Consider the following 19,037-nt stretch of genomic DNA (forward strand, 5'->3'; position numbering starts at 1 on the left):
ATTTCCATCTTTTGCATCATCTGTAAACTTACTAATAATTATAAGGCCCAAAGATGGTGAGGCGAATATTCAAAACCTGAGAATTCCTGCTATGCCAGCCTTGACAACTGAGGAAGTGTCTACACTAGCCTTCTTTTAACTTTTTAATTGGTTGCCAATTAACTCTACATTCTCAGAATGCTTGTAAAAGCTAATAGGGATGCCACCCTCCTCCCCTCATGTTTTTTTCTTTGCCCGAGAGATCAACAGCCCTACCTTATTGTCAAAAATATCTTTAGTCACAACATTTTTTATGATTCCTACAATCCTTTACTGTTTTACAAATTAGCTTTATTTTATAATCCACTGTCTACATCCAATCTGTCAGGTGGATAGTCAGTAAACTGTTTGACTGTTCAATTTAAAAAATGCCCTTACCAATGGCAGTAATGGTTTATGATCAGAAGATAGTACAGTCATAATTATAAACCTTATGCCAGGAAACCAACACTATTATGGGCGGTACAAAAACACTCTTCACATCTCAGACAAGGCAAGTGAATGTAGATGAGAGCCTATTTTCCTCTCCTGCTCTTCCTCCTAGCTTCTTTGTGAAACTTGAATTCCATACACTTCCTTCAGCAACTGCCCATATCCTTCCCATTTGTCCTTTAAGTTCACCTCTCCCTGTGAGCAGAGGTGAGAGTAAGGGGTTGTGCACTGGTGCACAACTCCAGCAAGAGCTTTGGCAAAGGCCAGCAGAGAGCTGTCCCAAGCAGGGACCTGGGTTATGACAGGACAGTAGTTGCAGATATTTACAGGTATCTGTGGATGGGGAAAAGTCTTTCTGGTGATGGTTGGAAATGGAAGAATTGAGAGTGGGAAACTGAAGTCAATGAAGCAGATGTTCCTAAAACCCAGAGGTCAGGGTAGCACTTCCCTCTCAGTAAGGGAAGGCTCAGCTAGGGTAGCTGCATGAGTAAAGCTGAGTTAACTTGTTTTTTGGTTTCGTGTAATACCACCATTAATCATGATGAGCTGTTTTGTTATGGAAGTTGAACAGTATGGTATAATTCCACTGTAGTGCAGCATTCAACTGTTAGTTACTTTCATATAATGCTTCACGGTACAGTCAACAGCAAGACAGACTTCCTTGGCTGCTGAGGCAAAGTGAATACCGTTCAGGATGAATGCTTTTGGCACTCATTTGGGTGCAATATGTGACTCTTTTGGAATTCCACTTTAGCTAGCCACCAAATTAATACCAACTTAAGTATTACACAGACTGTTTCTGTACAGCAGGCTTTAACTGGATTGCAAACACAGGATAATCTTGTTGACAGTTGTGAGTGTTCAAAAGATATAGTTACACAATCTTTTTAATGGACGCTAGGATTGTTACATGCTGAGTTTGCCTCAGGCTTTACTGTAAAATTGTTGTCAAACAAGATGGCACATTGGGCATTGGATGGTGGAAGAGAATTTCAATGCCAGCATTAGCCAGAAGCCAAGATTACTTATAGTTCTCTGTGCTGGGGCACACACTTTCTACTTCCACCATGTATTACACGGTTCTCTACTTTCTGATGGGGTAGCAGGTGCTGATATTTAATGCCTCTTTTATTTTGTCTCTTTTCACATCAGTTTAAAAAATGCTGGGTAATTTATACACACAAATTTCAAAACAGAAGCTGTAATGTGCTGTTAAAACAGCCTTGCCCACTGTTAAGTCAGTTAGCTGTAGATAGGAAGGAGGTAAGGGGTAACCCCCCTGCAGATGTCAATCAGCCAAAGAGGAAACACATGAGAATGCATGTGGTGAATAGAGCTTTGGGCCTGTAACCTTCCCATTTTCCCCATGGCTAAGCCAGCAGCACTGTTGTTTAAGCAAGCTGTTGCACAGAAGATACCTATGAAACAATGTGCGTTTCTATGTGCCCCTCTCTCAGCCTCAGAAGGTGTCATAAACCTCTTTGGCTGTAAAGACATCTATAACTTGTAGTTACATGTATATGAGGAAGTGCCACTGTCTGCCCAGGGTTAAACCTGAGCTGCTTCAAACACCACAGCTGTTCTAGCAGCTGTCAAACTCTTAGTTCTGTGATACCTCTGATATTGTATCTGAAAGGGTAAGAGCTAATCCTGGGCAATGGGCAAAGTTCTTAAGGTTATGGGGATGCTAATCAAGAAAAGGTTTTAAATAAACCCCTCAACCTCTTCATCAAAAGATGGTTGGGCCATCAAAGCACCTGCAGCACTATTGGTGTTAAAGGACACATCTGTCGATAAACCATTAGCCTCGAAGTCAAGAGGACTAGCTATGACACACAAACACTCAACTACCTTTTTTTTTCATCCAAAATCAATGTTGTATTTATCTTCATTGATCTACAAGGAAACTGAATGTTTAAAATTACAGGGGTGCAAGGGGGAGAAGATTAGGGGGAGGGAGGGAAATGAGATACAGAGTCAAGGAAAGAAAATTAGTAGCAGATGGCTGAATTAACTAGAGAGTAAAAGCCCAGGGTATATAAAACATGGATACTGAAAAATAAAATAAGGGAAGGGGGAATGGTACAGCAAGTAAAACATGGCAAAATTTACATATGAATGAAAAGTAAAATTTGAAGTAAAAAATAAAAATCATGCCAAAAAGCAGTTCAAGGCAGAACCACACTGAAACAAACATTTGTTTATGGTCTTCATGTACTATAGATAATATATCAGAATTTCTTTTTTTTTTAAATCAACCATCAGACTTTTTTTGCACTCCTAAAATTCTACTTTGTCTTGTATACAGATTCCAATAAGAACACTGCACAATTAGCACAAGGGGTCCACAGAAAATTGTCCTTGCTTGCCAGAGAGCCTGCCCACAACACAAAAAGAAAAAGAAAAAAAAGAAAAAAAAAAAAAGAAAAAAGGAAAAAAGAAAAAAAAATTAAAGGGTCTGCCGTATGGATACTGTGCAAGTTCCATCTGTTTTTTGCCATCTTGAAACGTAGGAAACCAAAATCTCCTCCCAGGAGGATCTCTTTCTCTCCTTGGTGAACTGTCCCTTGTGTTTGTACAAAAAAAATGCAGTCTTTTTTTTTTTTTTTTTGTTAAACACAAGCATCCTTCTTTCTGTTCACATGCCATTTCCATTCTGTCTCCAGAGTTGCAAGTTGTTTTGGGATTTTTGGTTTTTTTTTTTTTTTTTTTTTTAAATCTTCCTCCCCCCCCCAAATCCACTAAAGACCTGCCTCCAAGTTCTTGCATAGTTGAAGTATATATGCTGCAGTTAGCTTTCTGAGAGTGTATTTCTGACTGTGACAAGAATGAGTTGTAACCATATTAACAAATAACCAGAGTGGTTCTAGAAACCATTTTTATAAAGTCTACCTATGTTAAGAATTTAATATTGGTGTACATTTATATTAACAGAATATTTACAGTTTGTTTTCTTTGTTTGTTTTGTTTAAAACAAGAAGTCAAAAAATTCCTTTTAAATTTCTGCATAATATTATAAGGCAAAAAACAAACAGTTTTGTACATTATTATTATTAATAATAATATTTTAATATATATCTGTAACTTCGGTTCCAAAGTACCAAGATAAGTGATCAATTGGCCTCAGTTAGGGAACCTCACAGTGGACTGTAAGAAACTACAGTATTTCCATAAATAATACTTTAAGAAACCCTGGGTAATCTTCTTAAGGATCTGAGGCATTTTAAATGCAAATTTAACTAGAAGCAAAATCTCTTTTTTTAAGTGAATAAAGAGCACAAAATTAAAAAAAATACAAATCCATTAAAATGTTTCTCACATTTGGGAAAAAATGTACAAACTTTGATATATTTTAATAACTCATTTTAGCACAAAAACAAAAATAAAATAAAAAAATCAATACCTATATATATTAAATTCCCATTCTTAGCAACCTTCTTGTTGGAAAGTTTTTGAAACCCCATTATTTATGGAACTGTGCTTAACTTCTATAAATTTTACATTAAAAAAAAAAAAAAGGTTACAGCAGTGCATTTTGTAAAAGATTTTTGTTGTTTTATATACAGCCAAGTTTAAAATTCACCCTGTTGGGGACTATCGTGCCTCTACTTCTTTGGGGTTCCTAGAGGGGGAATAGTCCCTGGACTCTGAGTTTGTGAGTGGGGTAGTCCTGCGTGGGGAGGCAGGTCTAGTACTGCTTGCTGGTACCAAAGGGGGTGGGGCACTCAATGCTGCAGTTGGTGGGTTCCTATTTAAAATTCCATTGTGCATGGCAGTGGATGGACTGAGTCTAGGGTAATGCATCCCGCCTAAGTGAGGCATGAATGATGGCATGTGTGCCAGCTGACTGTCGATAGGGGATGAGTGCAGGTGGTGCATTCTGGCACGCTCAAGTTCCTCCCGTAAGTGCAAGCGCTCTCTCTCCTCCACTTGTCGCAACCGCTCCTGCTCTCGGCGGGCTTCGAGAAGGTTTTCATGGTTATAGTCGTGCGGTTCCCTGTCTCTGTAAGAACGCTCATGGTCATAAAATCCAGAGGTGGTAGGGAACCTGTGGATGGGATCTGTCCGGAGCTGAAAGTCCATTCTACGATGCAGGTCTAAGCTCCGGTAGGCATCTCGCAATGGGTCCCTCACTGGGTCCCAGGAAAATCCAGCATGTGGCAGTCTTTCCCTTCCTGACAGAGTATTCATGCCCATGAGAGGGGTCATCATTCTGCTGCGGTCTAGAACATTCATGTTGTTCATATGGTGAACACTACTCATGGAGAGAGGCATTGTGGCAGCCATAGAATGGGGCAATGGTAATCCATGCAAAGATGATGGTGGTGGATGTTCCACTGTTCTGGAATGCTGTGAAGGTTCAGATCCCACCACTAGCACATCACTATCCTCCTTCCGCTCCTCTTTGACCTTGATGTCATTCTTAATCTTCTGGAGGTCACTGGGAAGCTCTGGCTTTCTCTCTATATCTTTGTTCATTAAATTGCTAAGTTTCAAGCTCTCACTTAGTGCAGGTTTGCTGTAAGGAGATACAGACTGAATTACTGGCTTTGTGTTGTCCTCAGAGGGTCTCTTATCATGGCTAGGACTTTCCTTCACGGGTGATCGGCTCTCTTTTATCTTGTGTTCTGTTATGGGTGGCTCTCTCAGTCGGTCGGGGTGCTCTCTCTCTGGTTCTTTGGACCTTTCCCTTTCACCAATGCTAACTTGCCTGATGGGATCACTGGAGGTCTGGCTGTTGTTGCGGATGAGGTTGCTGATCTGATGGGTCACTGGCGCTGATGCCGGTGAGGATCTATTTGAATGCCTGTTTTTATCCATGAGATCCCTGTGTAAAGAGAAAATATCTTATTGTTGGTGTGTGCTCATGTACACAAAATGCTTATGGCAACAAAGAAGAGAACTATAGTCTACATTCAGATAAAGTATTTTTTGACATTAAAACTGTGAGTTAACATTAGAAATGAGGGACCAATAGCAGTGTGTAGCAACAGGCATAACAGTGTTAAATGCTGAGCACTGTCTTGGAGCTGGCTGTTCCAGCTATGAGATGCTCATGGAAAAAGAATCTTATATGTGCACTTGTTTGGTGATGTTCATGTCACACATGAACTTCTCTAAATTTAAACTTCAGTCTCCGTAAGAGATAGGCTAGTACTTTACCGGAGGGCCAAAGGAGTCAGTTAATTTTTTTTTTCTATGCCAGCCCAGGAGCTAATCATTATGCACTCAATCAATACATACAATCTTTTACTGAAGAATATTAGCCATTAATTTTCTAAGATCTGCTTCAGTTACCTCAACAGCTGCATTGATTCCATTGATTCCAAGATAAAGACACTGATTCAGCTGGCAACTTATTCTTGCGTTCTATACACATTTACGCTAAATTTTTCATCAAACAAATCCATCTTTGGCTAACCTATCTTGGGGCTTGAGGTAATATTTGTTCCCCTAAGCAGCAGCAGATCTGTGTTTTACTTCAGTTCTACTGAGCTAAGTGCTGCAATTTCAGCAGGTATGCCAGCCGCATAAGAAAAAAATCCCAGCAAAGCAAATCAGCAGTCACGTAGCACTTTAAAGACTCACAAAATAATTTCTGAGGTGATGAGTTTTTGTAGTCTGCCCCATGAAAGCTCATCACCTAATAAATTATTTTGTTAGTCTTTAAAGTGCTACAGGACTGCTTGTTTGCTTTGGCAGAATACAGACGAACGCGGCTACCTCTCTGTTACTTAAAAAAAAAAACAAAAACCCAGGCACTGAAGACATATGCACGTGAAACTGAATGATCTGACTGCCTTTTAAGAAGGGCTGCTGTGAGGAACAGTTTAATGCACTGGTGCTGACCAAATTAGGACGTTCTCTCACACACGCAGAGAGGATATCTAATATTTAGAATGGGAATGAGAGGCATGAAAGTGGGGTTATATTCACAGCTGTGCCACTGATGTATTGTATGGCCTTGGGCAAATCAACTAACCTCACTGTGCCTCAGTTACTCCTATCTCTAAGAGGGGAAAAGGGAAAGTAATGACCACCCTTTTCAAAGTGCTTTGTGATCTTTTTTTAAGAGGTGGTGCATCTGTGTCACAGAACTGGAAGGGACCTTCAGAGGTCATTGAGTCCAGTCCCCAGACCTCACAGCAGGACCTATCACCATCCCTGACAGATCTTTTTTTGACCTATTTGCCCCAGTCCCTAAATGGCCCTCTGAAGAATTGAGCTCACAACTCAGTTTAGTAGGCCAGTGCTCAAACCACTGAGCTATCCCTCCTGCCTAAATGCAATGTACGAAACAACTGCAACTGCTGGCATCAGATATACAAGTCTAGGGGTAGTTGGTTAGTATCAACTGTCAAGGTAAAACACATGTGGCACTAGCCACTCAGACAACCACTGCCCAAAACACAAAGGGCCTTATAGACCAAAGTCATGCACCTAGAAACTAAAGCACTACGTGGAGCACAGGTGAAATATTCCAGTCAACAGTAAATAAGGACACGTTACACTAAACCTATTTTTAAACTCAAATTTATAGACTGCCCATCCACACGAGTTCACAAAATGGAAGTGCCCATGGAATGTGACACTTACCTACTCTAAAAAAGCAGTTACGCAGCACTTTTCAGACTAACAAAATAATTTATTAGGTGATGAGCTTTCGTGGGACAGACCCACTTCTTCAGATGTGTATTTACCCTGTTAGTATTGTGGGACAAATGTCTGTGGAGGATCCAGATTAGCATGTTCTTGAGATGTTTAGCATTGGTGGAGCAGTTGACAATCTTGGCTTCTCTGGCGAGACTGATAAGAGCATCTGAATGTGCCACAGAAACTGTGCTCTACACCCGGCCTCTCTGAGTCAGCGAAGGAAGCACAAGGGAGGGTAGAAAAACCTTCCAGGCCAGGGGTTCCCAAACCTGTCAGCAGCACACACCCCTTTTGATTTTTGAGAAATCCTCACTCCCTCCACCTCTTCTTTACCACCCTCCAACCCCACTTTAACAAAGAATTCAATTCATAATTTAAAATAAGCACAAAAACTTGATATCAAAGTTATTTAAAATAAAAAATAAGCACAAATAGTTTTCTTGACCCTTGGGGGTGCCCGGTGAAGCGCCAGCTGGCCAGCTGCCTGAGCCCTGTGCTAGCCGCCCGCCCGCCTGAGACCTGCGCTGCCAGAGCCACCTGCCCGAGCCCTGCATTGCCGAGGCCAGCCACCCGCCTGCCCACCAGCTGCCGGGCCAGCCACCCGCCCACCCACCGGCCACCTGAGCCCCGTGCTGCCAGGACCAGCCGCCCACTCACCAGCCACAGGCCAGCCGCCCGAGCCGCCTGCCCATGCCCCACGCAGCCAAGGCTAGCCGCTCGAGCCCCACGCTGCTGGGGCCAGACACCCGCCAGCCTGAGCCACCTGAGCCCTGCAATTCTGGGGCCAGCCGCCCTCCTGCCAAAAAGAGCTACTTGAGCCCTGCGATGCCAGGGCCAGCTGCTCAAGCTCATGAGTTCCGCAAGCTGGCTGGCTGCCCAAGCCCTGCAAGCCCCACAAGACACCCACCCAAACTCCTCCCCTCCCACAAAGCCAGGCACCGTCAGCCCCTCACTCTTACCCCATCCCCATCTCCTGAACCAGGCACCCTCAGCCCCCCATCTAACCCCATCCTCCTCCCGCCCCCAACCCACACTCATTCACTTTTGCACGTGGGTCTTCACCAGCTGCCTGCTTTTTATAGTGGCTGCGCTGCGTCACTCGCATAACATGGCAGGGGCTGAGAGACAAGCGAATGCTGGCTCTTTCTTCAGGTGAGGGGGTCATGGGGGGCTTGGGTCGCCTTGTGCCCCCCCTGGAATTTCAGCACGCCCCCCAGTTTGGGAAACCATGTTCCAGGCTATAAAGGACCCATTCTGTGGGTAAATTTCTCTTTGTAGTTTATTTTTGAATTTTTGTTGTTGTTGCAGTACTGCTACCTTTAAATCTATTAGTGAGTGTCCAGGGAGATTGAATTAAGAACATACAAAAACCTGTAGGAGAACACTTCAATCTCCCTGGACACTCAGTAACAGATTTAAAAATAGCAGTCCTACAATAAAATAAATTAAAAATAAACTGCAAAGAGAAATTTCAGAGCTGCAATTCATTTGCAAATTTGACTCCATCAGCCAAGGATTGAACAGAGACTGGAAGTGGTTGGCCCACTACAAAAGCAGTTTCTCTGCTCTTGATGTTCCCACCTCTATGTTAGCTATTGATAATGGGCCACATCCCCCCTGACTGAATTGACTTGATTTCTCCTCTCTTGATGTTCACAACTCCACATTAACTGCCAATAATTGGCCACTTCCACCCTGACTGAATAGACCTTGTCAGCTCTGGCCCTCCCCCTTGACTGAGACACCCTGTTTAAATCCTCCTCTGATGAAGCGGGTTTTTGCCCACAAAAGCTTATGCTCCAAAATATCTGTCAGTCTATAAGGTGCCACAGGACTACTACTTGTTTTTACAAGCCTCAAGAGAGATACTGGTCTGGTTTAGTTCTTTTAAGTTTCTTTTTCATTGGGGCATTTCTTCACAGGAGCTTTAAAGCTGCCTGCTCCATGGATTATTTTAGCTGTAGGCAAATGGACATATTTTTAAGAGAGCTAAAACTAATGACATTTTGTTCACCTCTTGGTTATGCATTAGCATCTTCATTAGTAGCAGGAAGTCAACAGCTAAAGAGGAATCCCACATAGGCTTTTTCTTTTCTTGGTCCTGCCAAACCAACCTATGTTGAAACAAAAAGCAGTCAAGTAGCACTTTAAAGACTAGCAAAATAGTTTATTAGGTGAGCTTTCGTGGGACAGACCCACTTCTTCAGAAATATTGAGTCTGTTCTGGTCTGGCTACGGTCTGAAGAAGTGGGTCTGTCCCACGAAAGCTCACCTAATAAACTATTTTGCTAGTCTTTAAAGTGCTACTTGACTGCTTTTTGTTTTGATAGTGTATAGACTAGCACAGCTTCCTCTCTGTTACTATTCAACCTATGTTGGTTTCTCAGCAACATAATTGTTTGGGTTCTATTTGAGATGCCTAGCTAGACCTGAGAGGCACTGCCCTTAGCTCACTGTATGGGAATGAGAGAGATCAGATCACAGTATCACAATGCAGCTTGCAAACCTTTGCTTACCTGAGATGTTTTGAAAGACAGAACACTGCAGCCCACAGCAACTCTTTCACCATGCTGGTGTATTAAAGCTGACTAATGAGAGGCATGTCTACCCGACTAATGTCCTAGTGGCAGGAGAGGATGGACTTGTTTACCACAGTCAGTGACATTCAAGGAGGGGCTGTTGTTTTTTGTCTCACCAAAACTTGCTCATGGCAGTGCTGAGTGGAGGGAAAGGTGTAGGGCGACCTTCAGAGGGTGGGCTGGTAGTGTGGAAGGGAGAGGTGCAGGAGGCTGAGGGTATGTGAGTGAGCTGCTGGAAATCAGGGCTGGGTGTGTGTGTGCAGGAGGGCAGGAGCCAGGATAGGAGGCGGGAAGTGGGGAGGAACCCTGGGCCGGGATTCAGGAACAACGTAAGCCATTCGAAAACTACTCGTTCAGTTCTCCCTACCACGCCCCGCCCCCAATTATTTCCACCAGAGTCAGTGGATTTACAACAGATAAACCCTTAGCTTTCAAAGTGAAACAACATAGTATTCCGTACCTTGTACTTTTCAATACCTCAGTGTATTTAACACAGCACAACATACCGTCTAACATCCATATACACTATGCCATGCCCATTGCCAAACCTTCCAACCTGCCATCAGCCTGTATACAACCGACCTACACTCTAATACCCCACTCTGTAAACAGGATTTCCAGAGCTTGTAACTTACAAGTTCCCATGAGAGGTAGAGCACTGAAAGGCTTAGAAATCCTCACTCCCCCAGCCCTGTCGCTGCCTCATGCTGTCTCCTACTGAAATCCCCATCATGGGTTTCTCTCTCCCAAACAGTGACTTGCCCTCCCATCTAACCACTAGGCACAGCTGCCTCTCTCCACTCTAGAGATGTCCTGGCCACGTGATGCTGCTTGAGGACTCCCCCTCCAAGAAGTGGGTCTGTCCCATAAAAGCTCATAACCTAACAAATAATATTACTCGTCTTTAAGGTGCTAGAGGACTGCTTTTGTGATGATACAGACTAACATGGCTACCTCCCTGAGACACTCCCCCAGACCCCCTCCGCAGTTCTAGCCTAGCTGGCTCCCTCATTCCCCAGGGCAAGGCCAGCTTAAGATAAGGGCTGCAGCCTAATGGTTCAAATACCCCTCCCCAAACAAATGTAAAAACTTGATGGAAATCAATGATCTGGAAATCCAACTCTAACTGAAAAGTCAAACAATTCTGTGGTAAAGCTCTTCCAGTTTTTACTTTACCATGCACCAAATAGTAAAGTAACACAGGATTTTTTTTAAATTATTGATTAGTTTCAGATAGTTACAAAACTCCTAAAGAATTATGTTGTCAAAAGATTTCTTTCCCTTCTAAACCATTAACACCTGTGCAAAGCGGAGCAGCCAACCTCCCTACCCCCAACCCTAGTTCTCCCATCACCTCACCTTTTTCCACCTCCTCTCGGAGGGTTGTGGGCTGCAGCTCTGGTCTTTGAGGGAAGGCACAGGCAGAAAGAATGGAGCAGGGGATGGAGGGGGATTGGTTAGCCTCCCCAAAGGTGGGGTGGGGGGAGTGTTTCCACCTGCCACACCAGTCTGACCAATTTAAAAGGGTCTAAGGGTTCCAGGACATTTTAAATTGCCTTGGGTCCTGAGCACTTACCCCTTTGCCCCCCATCCATCAGTGGGCCAGGCTGAGCCTCTTGCCACACACCAAACCCCTGGGCCGCAGCCTGGAAAACCCCCTGCTGTACCCCAAACCCTTCATCACAGGCTCTAATTCAGAGCATACACTCCTAGCTGGAGCACCCTCACCCCATCTCACACCCCAGCCTTATGGCCTAGCTTGACGCAAACCCTCCCATATTATGAACCCATGATTTTTGTGCTCACCCCAGATCCTATGGGGCCCCACAAAATCTAATAACCGCATCCTCCAGAAGAGTTAATCCAGCCCTACCAACCTCCTCTCCTTCTCCTTCCTTGTCCCTTTCTTTCTGTCTCTGTTCCCTCCTGAGTCTTGTCCCCCATTCTTCATGGGACTCTTCCAAACCCATGATCTCCCATCTAACCCCTGGCCTGGGCCCAGCTGCCCTTTACGCCAGCGATTTGCCTGTTAGCTTGGTAGCCCACAGGCAGTGCAAAGTGCAACCCCCAGCAGCTGTCCCTCCTTTTCCTTGAATGTCTGTCTCCCCTATTACCTGCCATAGGGCCTTGCCCTTCCTATCCCTATGCCAGCAGTGTCTGTGGGCAGGGGAAACTATCTGAGAGACAGCGTCCTCTGTCTTCCTCCTGCTGCTTAAGGAGCTGTCTCTTCAAAATTCAGGTCCCTGCTTTGCCACTGTTTAAAAAAAAAAAAGTTGGGATGCTCTCCAGGCAGCTAAACAAAGGAACAGTCCCAGCTAAAATGGGACAGGTGATCACTCCAAAAAGGCCCGTTGACAGCTTCAGAGAGAATTTGCTCACATCACTCAGCAGCAAATATACCACAATCAGCAGCAGTTATACTAAAATCAAAGCCACTGCAGGGAGAGTAGAATATAAAAGAGCACAGGGAAGTGCCCAAAGCGTGCCCACCACATACCTCTCTTTGTCTCTGTCATCCTTATTCAGAGGAAGATCTCTCTTCTCTGACTCCCGGTCCCGGTCTCTGTCGTGGTTGGTCACGGAGGAGCTTCTCTCGGAATCCCCTGGCTTAGGCCACTGTGGAGGTGTTGGGAAGGAAGGTGGGGTTCGATGGAGTCTGTTCCATGGCTCGTGGGGATTACTAAAGCTCTGTAGGTTTGGACCGTCTTTGTGAGCAAATATGCTGTTGTGAGCTAAAAGAGCAGGGGGCAAAAGGGAACAGATTTGTTTTTTTTATTTCTTTTGAACGAAAGTTTAAAAAATTCATGCCGAATTATTCCCCTGCCTCCTCCCCAAAAAAACAAAAACCAAACCCAACCTCTGTAAAGAGCCAATTTTAACCATAACTGTCCTTTCAAAGTGTCTCATTTTGGGGCTCTGGGAGAACTCTTAGCAGGAGGTTTCAATAACTGGTGAAAGACACCACAGCTGTTAAGACTGTTGGCAGGGGAAGCTTTCACTACATATCTGAGTAACTCCTGCAAGGTAATGAGACCGTTAACACCATGAAAGATGATTCAGAATTGCCCAGCTTCTCTTTCTCATCATGACCAAAACTCACGGGCCCCCGTCACTGACAAACCAAAAGGTTGAAGGTACTTATGGAAAGTCAGCTACCTGCAGTGAGGACTCACTCAGGGACCTATTTGTTAAGGAAAGCATAGGTGGTGTGTAGGTGTATTTATTTTTAAGACCGAGCTTGGCCTGGTTTACATGCTGCTTGTAGCAAGATCAGTCACTTAATTTGTTTTTTAATCAATCCAGGATTCAGCCCCAGGTCTACATAAGATGCACACACACATGCTCTCCTACATGTCTGCCAAGCATGCCTCACTTGAAAATAATGAACTTTTAAAGGAAAATCGTTCTATATGTGGAACTTAAAATTGAATAGTGGGAGTTGGTGGAACAGGGTAAGTCTGCACAGTGATTTAGGAGAAGTATCAATGGCTGTTCTCCTGCAAGTCTTCGCTGGTGAAGGATGTCACTTTACACGCCAGTACGGTAGCAGAGTGCAGTGTAGCTTCACAACTCTGGCACCTCTAAGAGCACACAAGGCAACAGTCTTGAGCAGTGAAGAGATGCAGAAGCACAGCTACTGAAAGGCATGACACACAGAAAAGCTCCCACCGCAGAGACCTGGAAATCTTAGGTGCAGTGTTTTCAGATAGGAGAATGGAGGTTAGGAAATAACTTTAAAAACTACCACCAGCTGCTGTTAACATTAGCATGTGGCTTTTTTGGAAGGGATGTTTGTCTGCAGTAACCCAGCCAGTACTTACTCAGAGCATGACTGCCTAATCCTCCAAAGGCATTGCTGCCTAAGTTCCCAAGGCCGCTGAAGGTGCTTGACCTGCTAAATGGATCTGGAAAGGCAAACAGGGATTTAGCAGGCATTTAGCCAAGAATGTTGGAGAATGAAATGCACCCCTCCCCTTTTGAATGCTCTGAATCCAAGTAGGATTAGGTCAGACTTTAAGATGATCCTCCTTATTGCAAGGTTCTTTGCACAGAAAATTCCCAGCCCGTTAAGAAATGGAGAAGGGATTCAGTGCTTTCTACACAAACAGCTGCTGTTGTAAACTTTTGCATGCCAGTCAGAGGGGAGCTAGAAGTTCTAATAGCTGAAACTGGGGTGATAACTTTTAAACCGCAACACTATCCACATAGCAATGAACAGCTATAAACTGTCTTCCAGCGTGAGCGGGCCTTGTATGAACCTCTTCAGGACTTTGAGCCATTAGTTTGCTCTCTGGGCCCTTTCCCTGCCTACTCTGGGTTCTGCACCATGTTACGGTATAGATATCAATATGAAATAAAGCTCTGACAATATCCAGCAGCCTTGATGTAAAATAGCAAAAAGCTCCTACATTTGTAAGCCTACACCCGAGAGCGGGTGAGGCCAGACACACACACACCAAACTGCTGCTGCTAGCTGATATTCTGGCTGCATGAGACAGCGAAGATACCAGAACACAAAACCGTTCTAGCAAAGAGGGGGCTGAAAGCTTATGAAGACAATGCCTTTTGATAGTGATGAACTCCCTTTGCTCACTATTATTGTATTTCAGTTGCCTTGAAATGGGAACTGCAGACACCTTGGTAAGTGGCCTAAGAGGTCACCTTGTTTAACTATCGCTTTTGTATCCACCTGTGTATTTTATGCTGTGTAACCTTTTCACAGACATAATTCCAAGTGAATCACTACAGACATCCATCCCTAGAGCAACTACACACCTGGGCTTTTTGCACTAAAATTCCTTGTACACAGCCACTGTGACAGCAAGAGCGCTAATGTAGACTAAGAGTTATCGTGTGTCAATAATGTGGTTATGTAGACCTGCTCTGAGACAGGTTAGATCAGCTGTTGGTTAAAGCACCAGAGAACGGTCTGCACTAGCGCTATAACTAGAACCATAACTGTGAAAATTTTACAGAAAAAAGGCTGGTGTAGAGACAGTCTCAGTGGACAGTAGTGTGGAATTATACCACTAAGGTCAGGCTAAGTCATGACATTAAGTTCCCTCACTACACTGCTACCATTAAATTCTAACTAGACCTAAAAAATCTTAAATTACATATTACAGCTGGGTGAACAGCACAGAGTTTTCCACAAATACATTAAGTGGAATTTTTATACTAATTGGCTGTGACAGTGTTTGCACTCTATTCTTGAACTGACTGTTAGAGTGACTCATTTGCAGAAATAGTGAATTTTAATTGAGTGTTGGAGAAAATTCAAAGAAAACATGTTACCATGGGGATTTTGCCCTGGAAATCTGATTCAAACAGGTCATCATAGGGCATATTCTTTGCATTGACTGGATGTGTGCAAGAGTTTAACAACACATGCAGATTATTCCAGAATAAGATTGAGTGTGAATTTAAAGTGGAATGGCCATTCTGAAACAACTGATTTTGGAAAACAAATTCTGTTTTCCTCCAAATGATCTTTATGGATTATGTGAAAACCAGAAAGACACACTTCTTTCTCAATAACACCATACCTAGAAAAACCCTTATCACCAAAACTAGCCAACACAAACTAAACTTTGAGTGAAAACAAAAAGGCAGTCCAGTAGCACTTTAAAGACTAACAAAATGATTTATTAAGCAAGGAGCTTTCGTGGGACAGACCCACTTCTTCAGATCATAGCCATACCAGAACAGACTCTGAACAAGTGGGTCTGTCCCATGAAAGCTCATCACTTAATAAATCATTTTGTTTGTACTCGACTGCTTTTTTGTTTTCATAGTATATAGACTAGCAGGGCTTTCTCTCTGTTACTAAACTTTGAGTGGCATAATGAACTGTTCATGAGCACTACATTGAACAAGAAAAACAAATATTGTGTACAATTTAGAATGAAGAATGTTTACAAAATCAGGATCTGCTTATAGCCAATTAGGGAACAGAAATCAATTAAAGTATATTGGAGAACTGTTCATCTAGCTCTAACAAAATTGGAAAGAATGTGTGAGAAACACATTTTAAATTATGCTTTGTTTGAGATATAGTTAGCCAATGACTGGAAATGCTAAATGATCCTTTTTCTTTGTTTTGGTCACCTTTTGATAAACCTCTGAATCATTATCCATCTGATGACAAATTTTTATTGTTTCTTTGAGCCCACCACATATATTTAACTGTACAGAACAGAATAAACCTTCTACAGCTAAAACGTGAACATGCACCGTGTCCTCACTCATGTAGTTCTGCCTTTCTGAGTCTATTTCTACACTGTGTATCTTACAGCAGCCCAGCCGTGCAGCTACAGCCATGCCACTGAAAGGTGTGCAGTGTAGCCACACTTTGTTGCCAATATAGAGATGTCTTGGTGACAAAATAAAACCAACTCCAACCAAGGGCAGGAGCATCATTGGTGGGAGTGTTTCCTGCAGACAAAATGCTGTCCACACCAGCGGGTTTCATCATTAAACATTTGTTATTTGGGGGAAATGGGTGTGTACGTGCACGCATACGTGCACTTTTTCACACCCGAGTGATGACAGTTTTAACCATGGAAATGCAGCATGGATAAGACCCAAGACTCTCTATACACTGGCAGGGGAAGGATGAATTGACGGTAGAAACTAATTTAGAGATGGACAACCACAGGCTGTGCTGAGGGAAGATGTACATACATGTACTTATCTCACAGAATTGGAAGGGACCTTTACAGGTCATCGAGTCCAGTCCCCATACCCTCTCAGCAGGCCCAATCACCATCCCTGGCTCTTTTTTTTTTTTTTTTTTTTTTTTTTTTTTAAATCTATTAGCCACAGACCCCTAGATGGCCTCCTGAAGGACTGAACTCACAACACTGGGTTTAGCAGGCCAGTGCTCAAACCACTGAGCTCTTCCTAGGTATCTTGTGTTTCCTTTGTGGATTTAAGTGCTCCCAAGACATCACTGATTCATGCAATCAGGGAATGAAACAGAACAATAAATGTGAAAGCAGGGTTTACTTACACTTACCTGCCAAATGGCTAGTAGGCAGGAAGCTGCTGTGATGAGGTGAGGGTCCAAAAGGGGTGGTGGTTGAATGTGCAGCACCTGTGATAACAAGAATGTGAGCTGGTTTAAGTCCAGTGTTTTAAGAAAAGCTGATACTCCTGTCCATCAAGTCCATTAGGTAAATACAAACACACAGGACATACCTAAGCACCTCAAAAGTGGCAAAATACTACCTGAAACTCAGCAATAGGCACAATGTGTTTTCGTAGTCCCTAAACCAGGGCAAGACAAAGGATGAATGTAAGAGCTGGGCACCAATGTTCCCTCTAATTTTTTCCACCCATGTACAGAATAAATTTTGTTATGTGCACCACTGGTAGATGCACATGCTGCCAGTTGTGGGCTCTCTGCTAATCAGCTGGTGGCATTTCAGTCTTTCCAGAATAGCCACCCAAGAGCTCAGCTTACAGGGAAGGGAACATGGCTGGGCACCGCCCCACCCTAACCTTCATGACACTCAATTTAGAGCCCTGCTGAACTCAGCTCCCTCTTACCACCAGTGATGGGTAGCTCGAACACCTCATAGCTCTTGCCTGGGCGAGCACCTCTGCAGCATCCATTATCTATAGGTCTGTGCATCTTAATTTAGTTAGCGTTAGGAGTTTATTAGTATTGGGGTTTCTTTGAGGACCAACCCCATTGTTTCACTGCCACGCTGTGGCCTTCCAGGTTTTAAACTTGCCAAGCCTGAAGGAAATGCGTGCCCAAAAATGACCCACCCACACAGTGCTTGAGTTATCTAGGAGAGAGTCACCAGGAAGTTCAAGTTGTGAGTTTCATCCTTGAACCCTGAAAGACAGTGGATCAGCATCTAATAATTCTGCTGATGGAAATTGCATGCCAGCCCCCAGATCAGAGCACCCTGTGCCTAGCACCTCCTCCGCAGTGCACAGCACCATGGCAGCATTGTCCCAGGAACTGGTGCTGAAAAAGGGCTTCTCACAAGTCTCTCTGCGCCATCAGGGCTTCTCTCCCATCTGGTCGGAGGTAGATAACAGTCCCAGTTATCGGTGCTTCGGAACAAAAAGAAGCCAGATAGGGGCCGCTTTTCCCTGGCCAAAACTAAGGAGCCAGCCACTTCTCCCAGGAGGATTGTGCTAGTTGTTGCCCCAACCCTCCATACATACACCACCCACTATGTGATTACCCAGCAAGCCAGAGACAACACCTCCTGTGGTAGAGCAGTACTATAGTCAGTGGATATTTCAATCCCGTCCCGGAAAGGTAGGCTTGCAAGTCACCAGACTGGAACTGACATGAAGAAGAAAAAATGGTTACTCACCTTCTTGTAACCGCTGTTCTTTGAGATGTGCTGTTCCTGTCCATTGCAATATCCACCTACCTATCCCTCTGCTGGAATAGCCAGAAAGAAGGAATGGAGGAGGTGGTGGGTCAGCAGGGCTCTATATTGAGCACCATGAAGTTGTGACTCTGGAGTGCCATAGCCTGACTTGATGGATGCTGCTAGGGGAAAACTCTTGCAGCCCTGCATGTGTGCATGCATGCACAAACAAACTTGACTGGAATGGACATGAACAACACAGCTCAAAGAACAACAGTTATGGGAAGGTGAATAATTATTTTTTCCTTGTTCAAAGGCAGTAAAAACATATATACTCTCACACAAACATGCTAGCCCCATCCCTACATTTCATTATGAATTGATGAGACTCCATCATTGGGCAATGATGGAACAGATGCTTTCTTCAGAACAGGGTGCGCTTTGTACAAAATGGACCAAGAAGTACTGCAGCCTTCAGCTGCAGTGATTTACTGCTTGTTTTCTCGTGCTGCACTGTAAATATAGTTCGTGGTGTAAAGAATTAGCTAGGCCACCTCTGTTAAGATGGGAAGAAATAACAAATAGGTTGTGTCTGCAGTACTTGGTACTAACATGGCACCACAGGGACACAGCAATCCTAATAGTCACTGTGGGTACTAATATACCAACAGAGCAACAGTGGCCACCCAAACATGGTCAGTTCCCACCTCCTTGCAGTGAATATGACTCAGCCCAAAACTGGAGCATGGAATTGGTGCACAGAAGGTGATATGTCCTGAACATGAGCATGCTCTAAAGCCTCAGAGAGAAAGAGACATATGAGCCCCACTCCAACTTGGGAACTGCAAACCTAAGCAGCCAGAAAACGAGTTAAGGAAACTTAGAGAGCACAGCAACGAAACCTGAAGTTATCTATAAACATTCCAGCTGCTCCACTGCTTCAAGATGGATGGAGACTGTCATCTATCTAATCCTTTAAGACTTCAGAAGATGT

The 19,037-nt window shown here is 43.8% G+C and overlaps 1 protein-coding gene across 11 annotated transcripts in view; it reads right to left on the minus strand.

Annotated features, from left to right (window-relative positions):
- Positions 1-3,158: 3,158 nt before the first annotated feature.
- The window catches only part of FBRSL1 (fibrosin like 1), an 866,837-nt gene continuing 850,958 nt past the window's right edge, over positions 3,159-19,037 (minus strand). For 5 of the 11 annotated variants that reach the window (XM_075012779.1, XM_075012786.1, XM_075012782.1 and 2 more), the window contains 4 exons: positions 16,717-16,800; positions 13,526-13,609; positions 12,202-12,436; positions 3,159-5,299 (listed from right to left, as the gene is read on the minus strand). In XM_075012779.1, the coding sequence (XP_074868880.1) occupies positions 4,066-5,299; positions 12,202-12,436; positions 13,526-13,609; positions 16,717-16,800 (1,637 nt within the window). In that variant the 3' untranslated portion in view covers positions 3,159-4,065. The remainder of the gene's footprint in view (positions 5,300-12,201; positions 12,437-13,525; positions 13,610-16,716; positions 16,801-19,037) is intronic. The other 6 variants (XM_075012787.1, XM_075012788.1, XM_075012783.1 and 3 more) reach the window with 3 other exon arrangements.

Source organism: Carettochelys insculpta, chromosome 18 (genome assembly GCF_033958435.1).
Source record: "Carettochelys insculpta isolate YL-2023 chromosome 18, ASM3395843v1, whole genome shotgun sequence".
Lineage (NCBI taxonomy): Eukaryota > Metazoa > Chordata > Testudines > Carettochelyidae > Carettochelys > Carettochelys insculpta.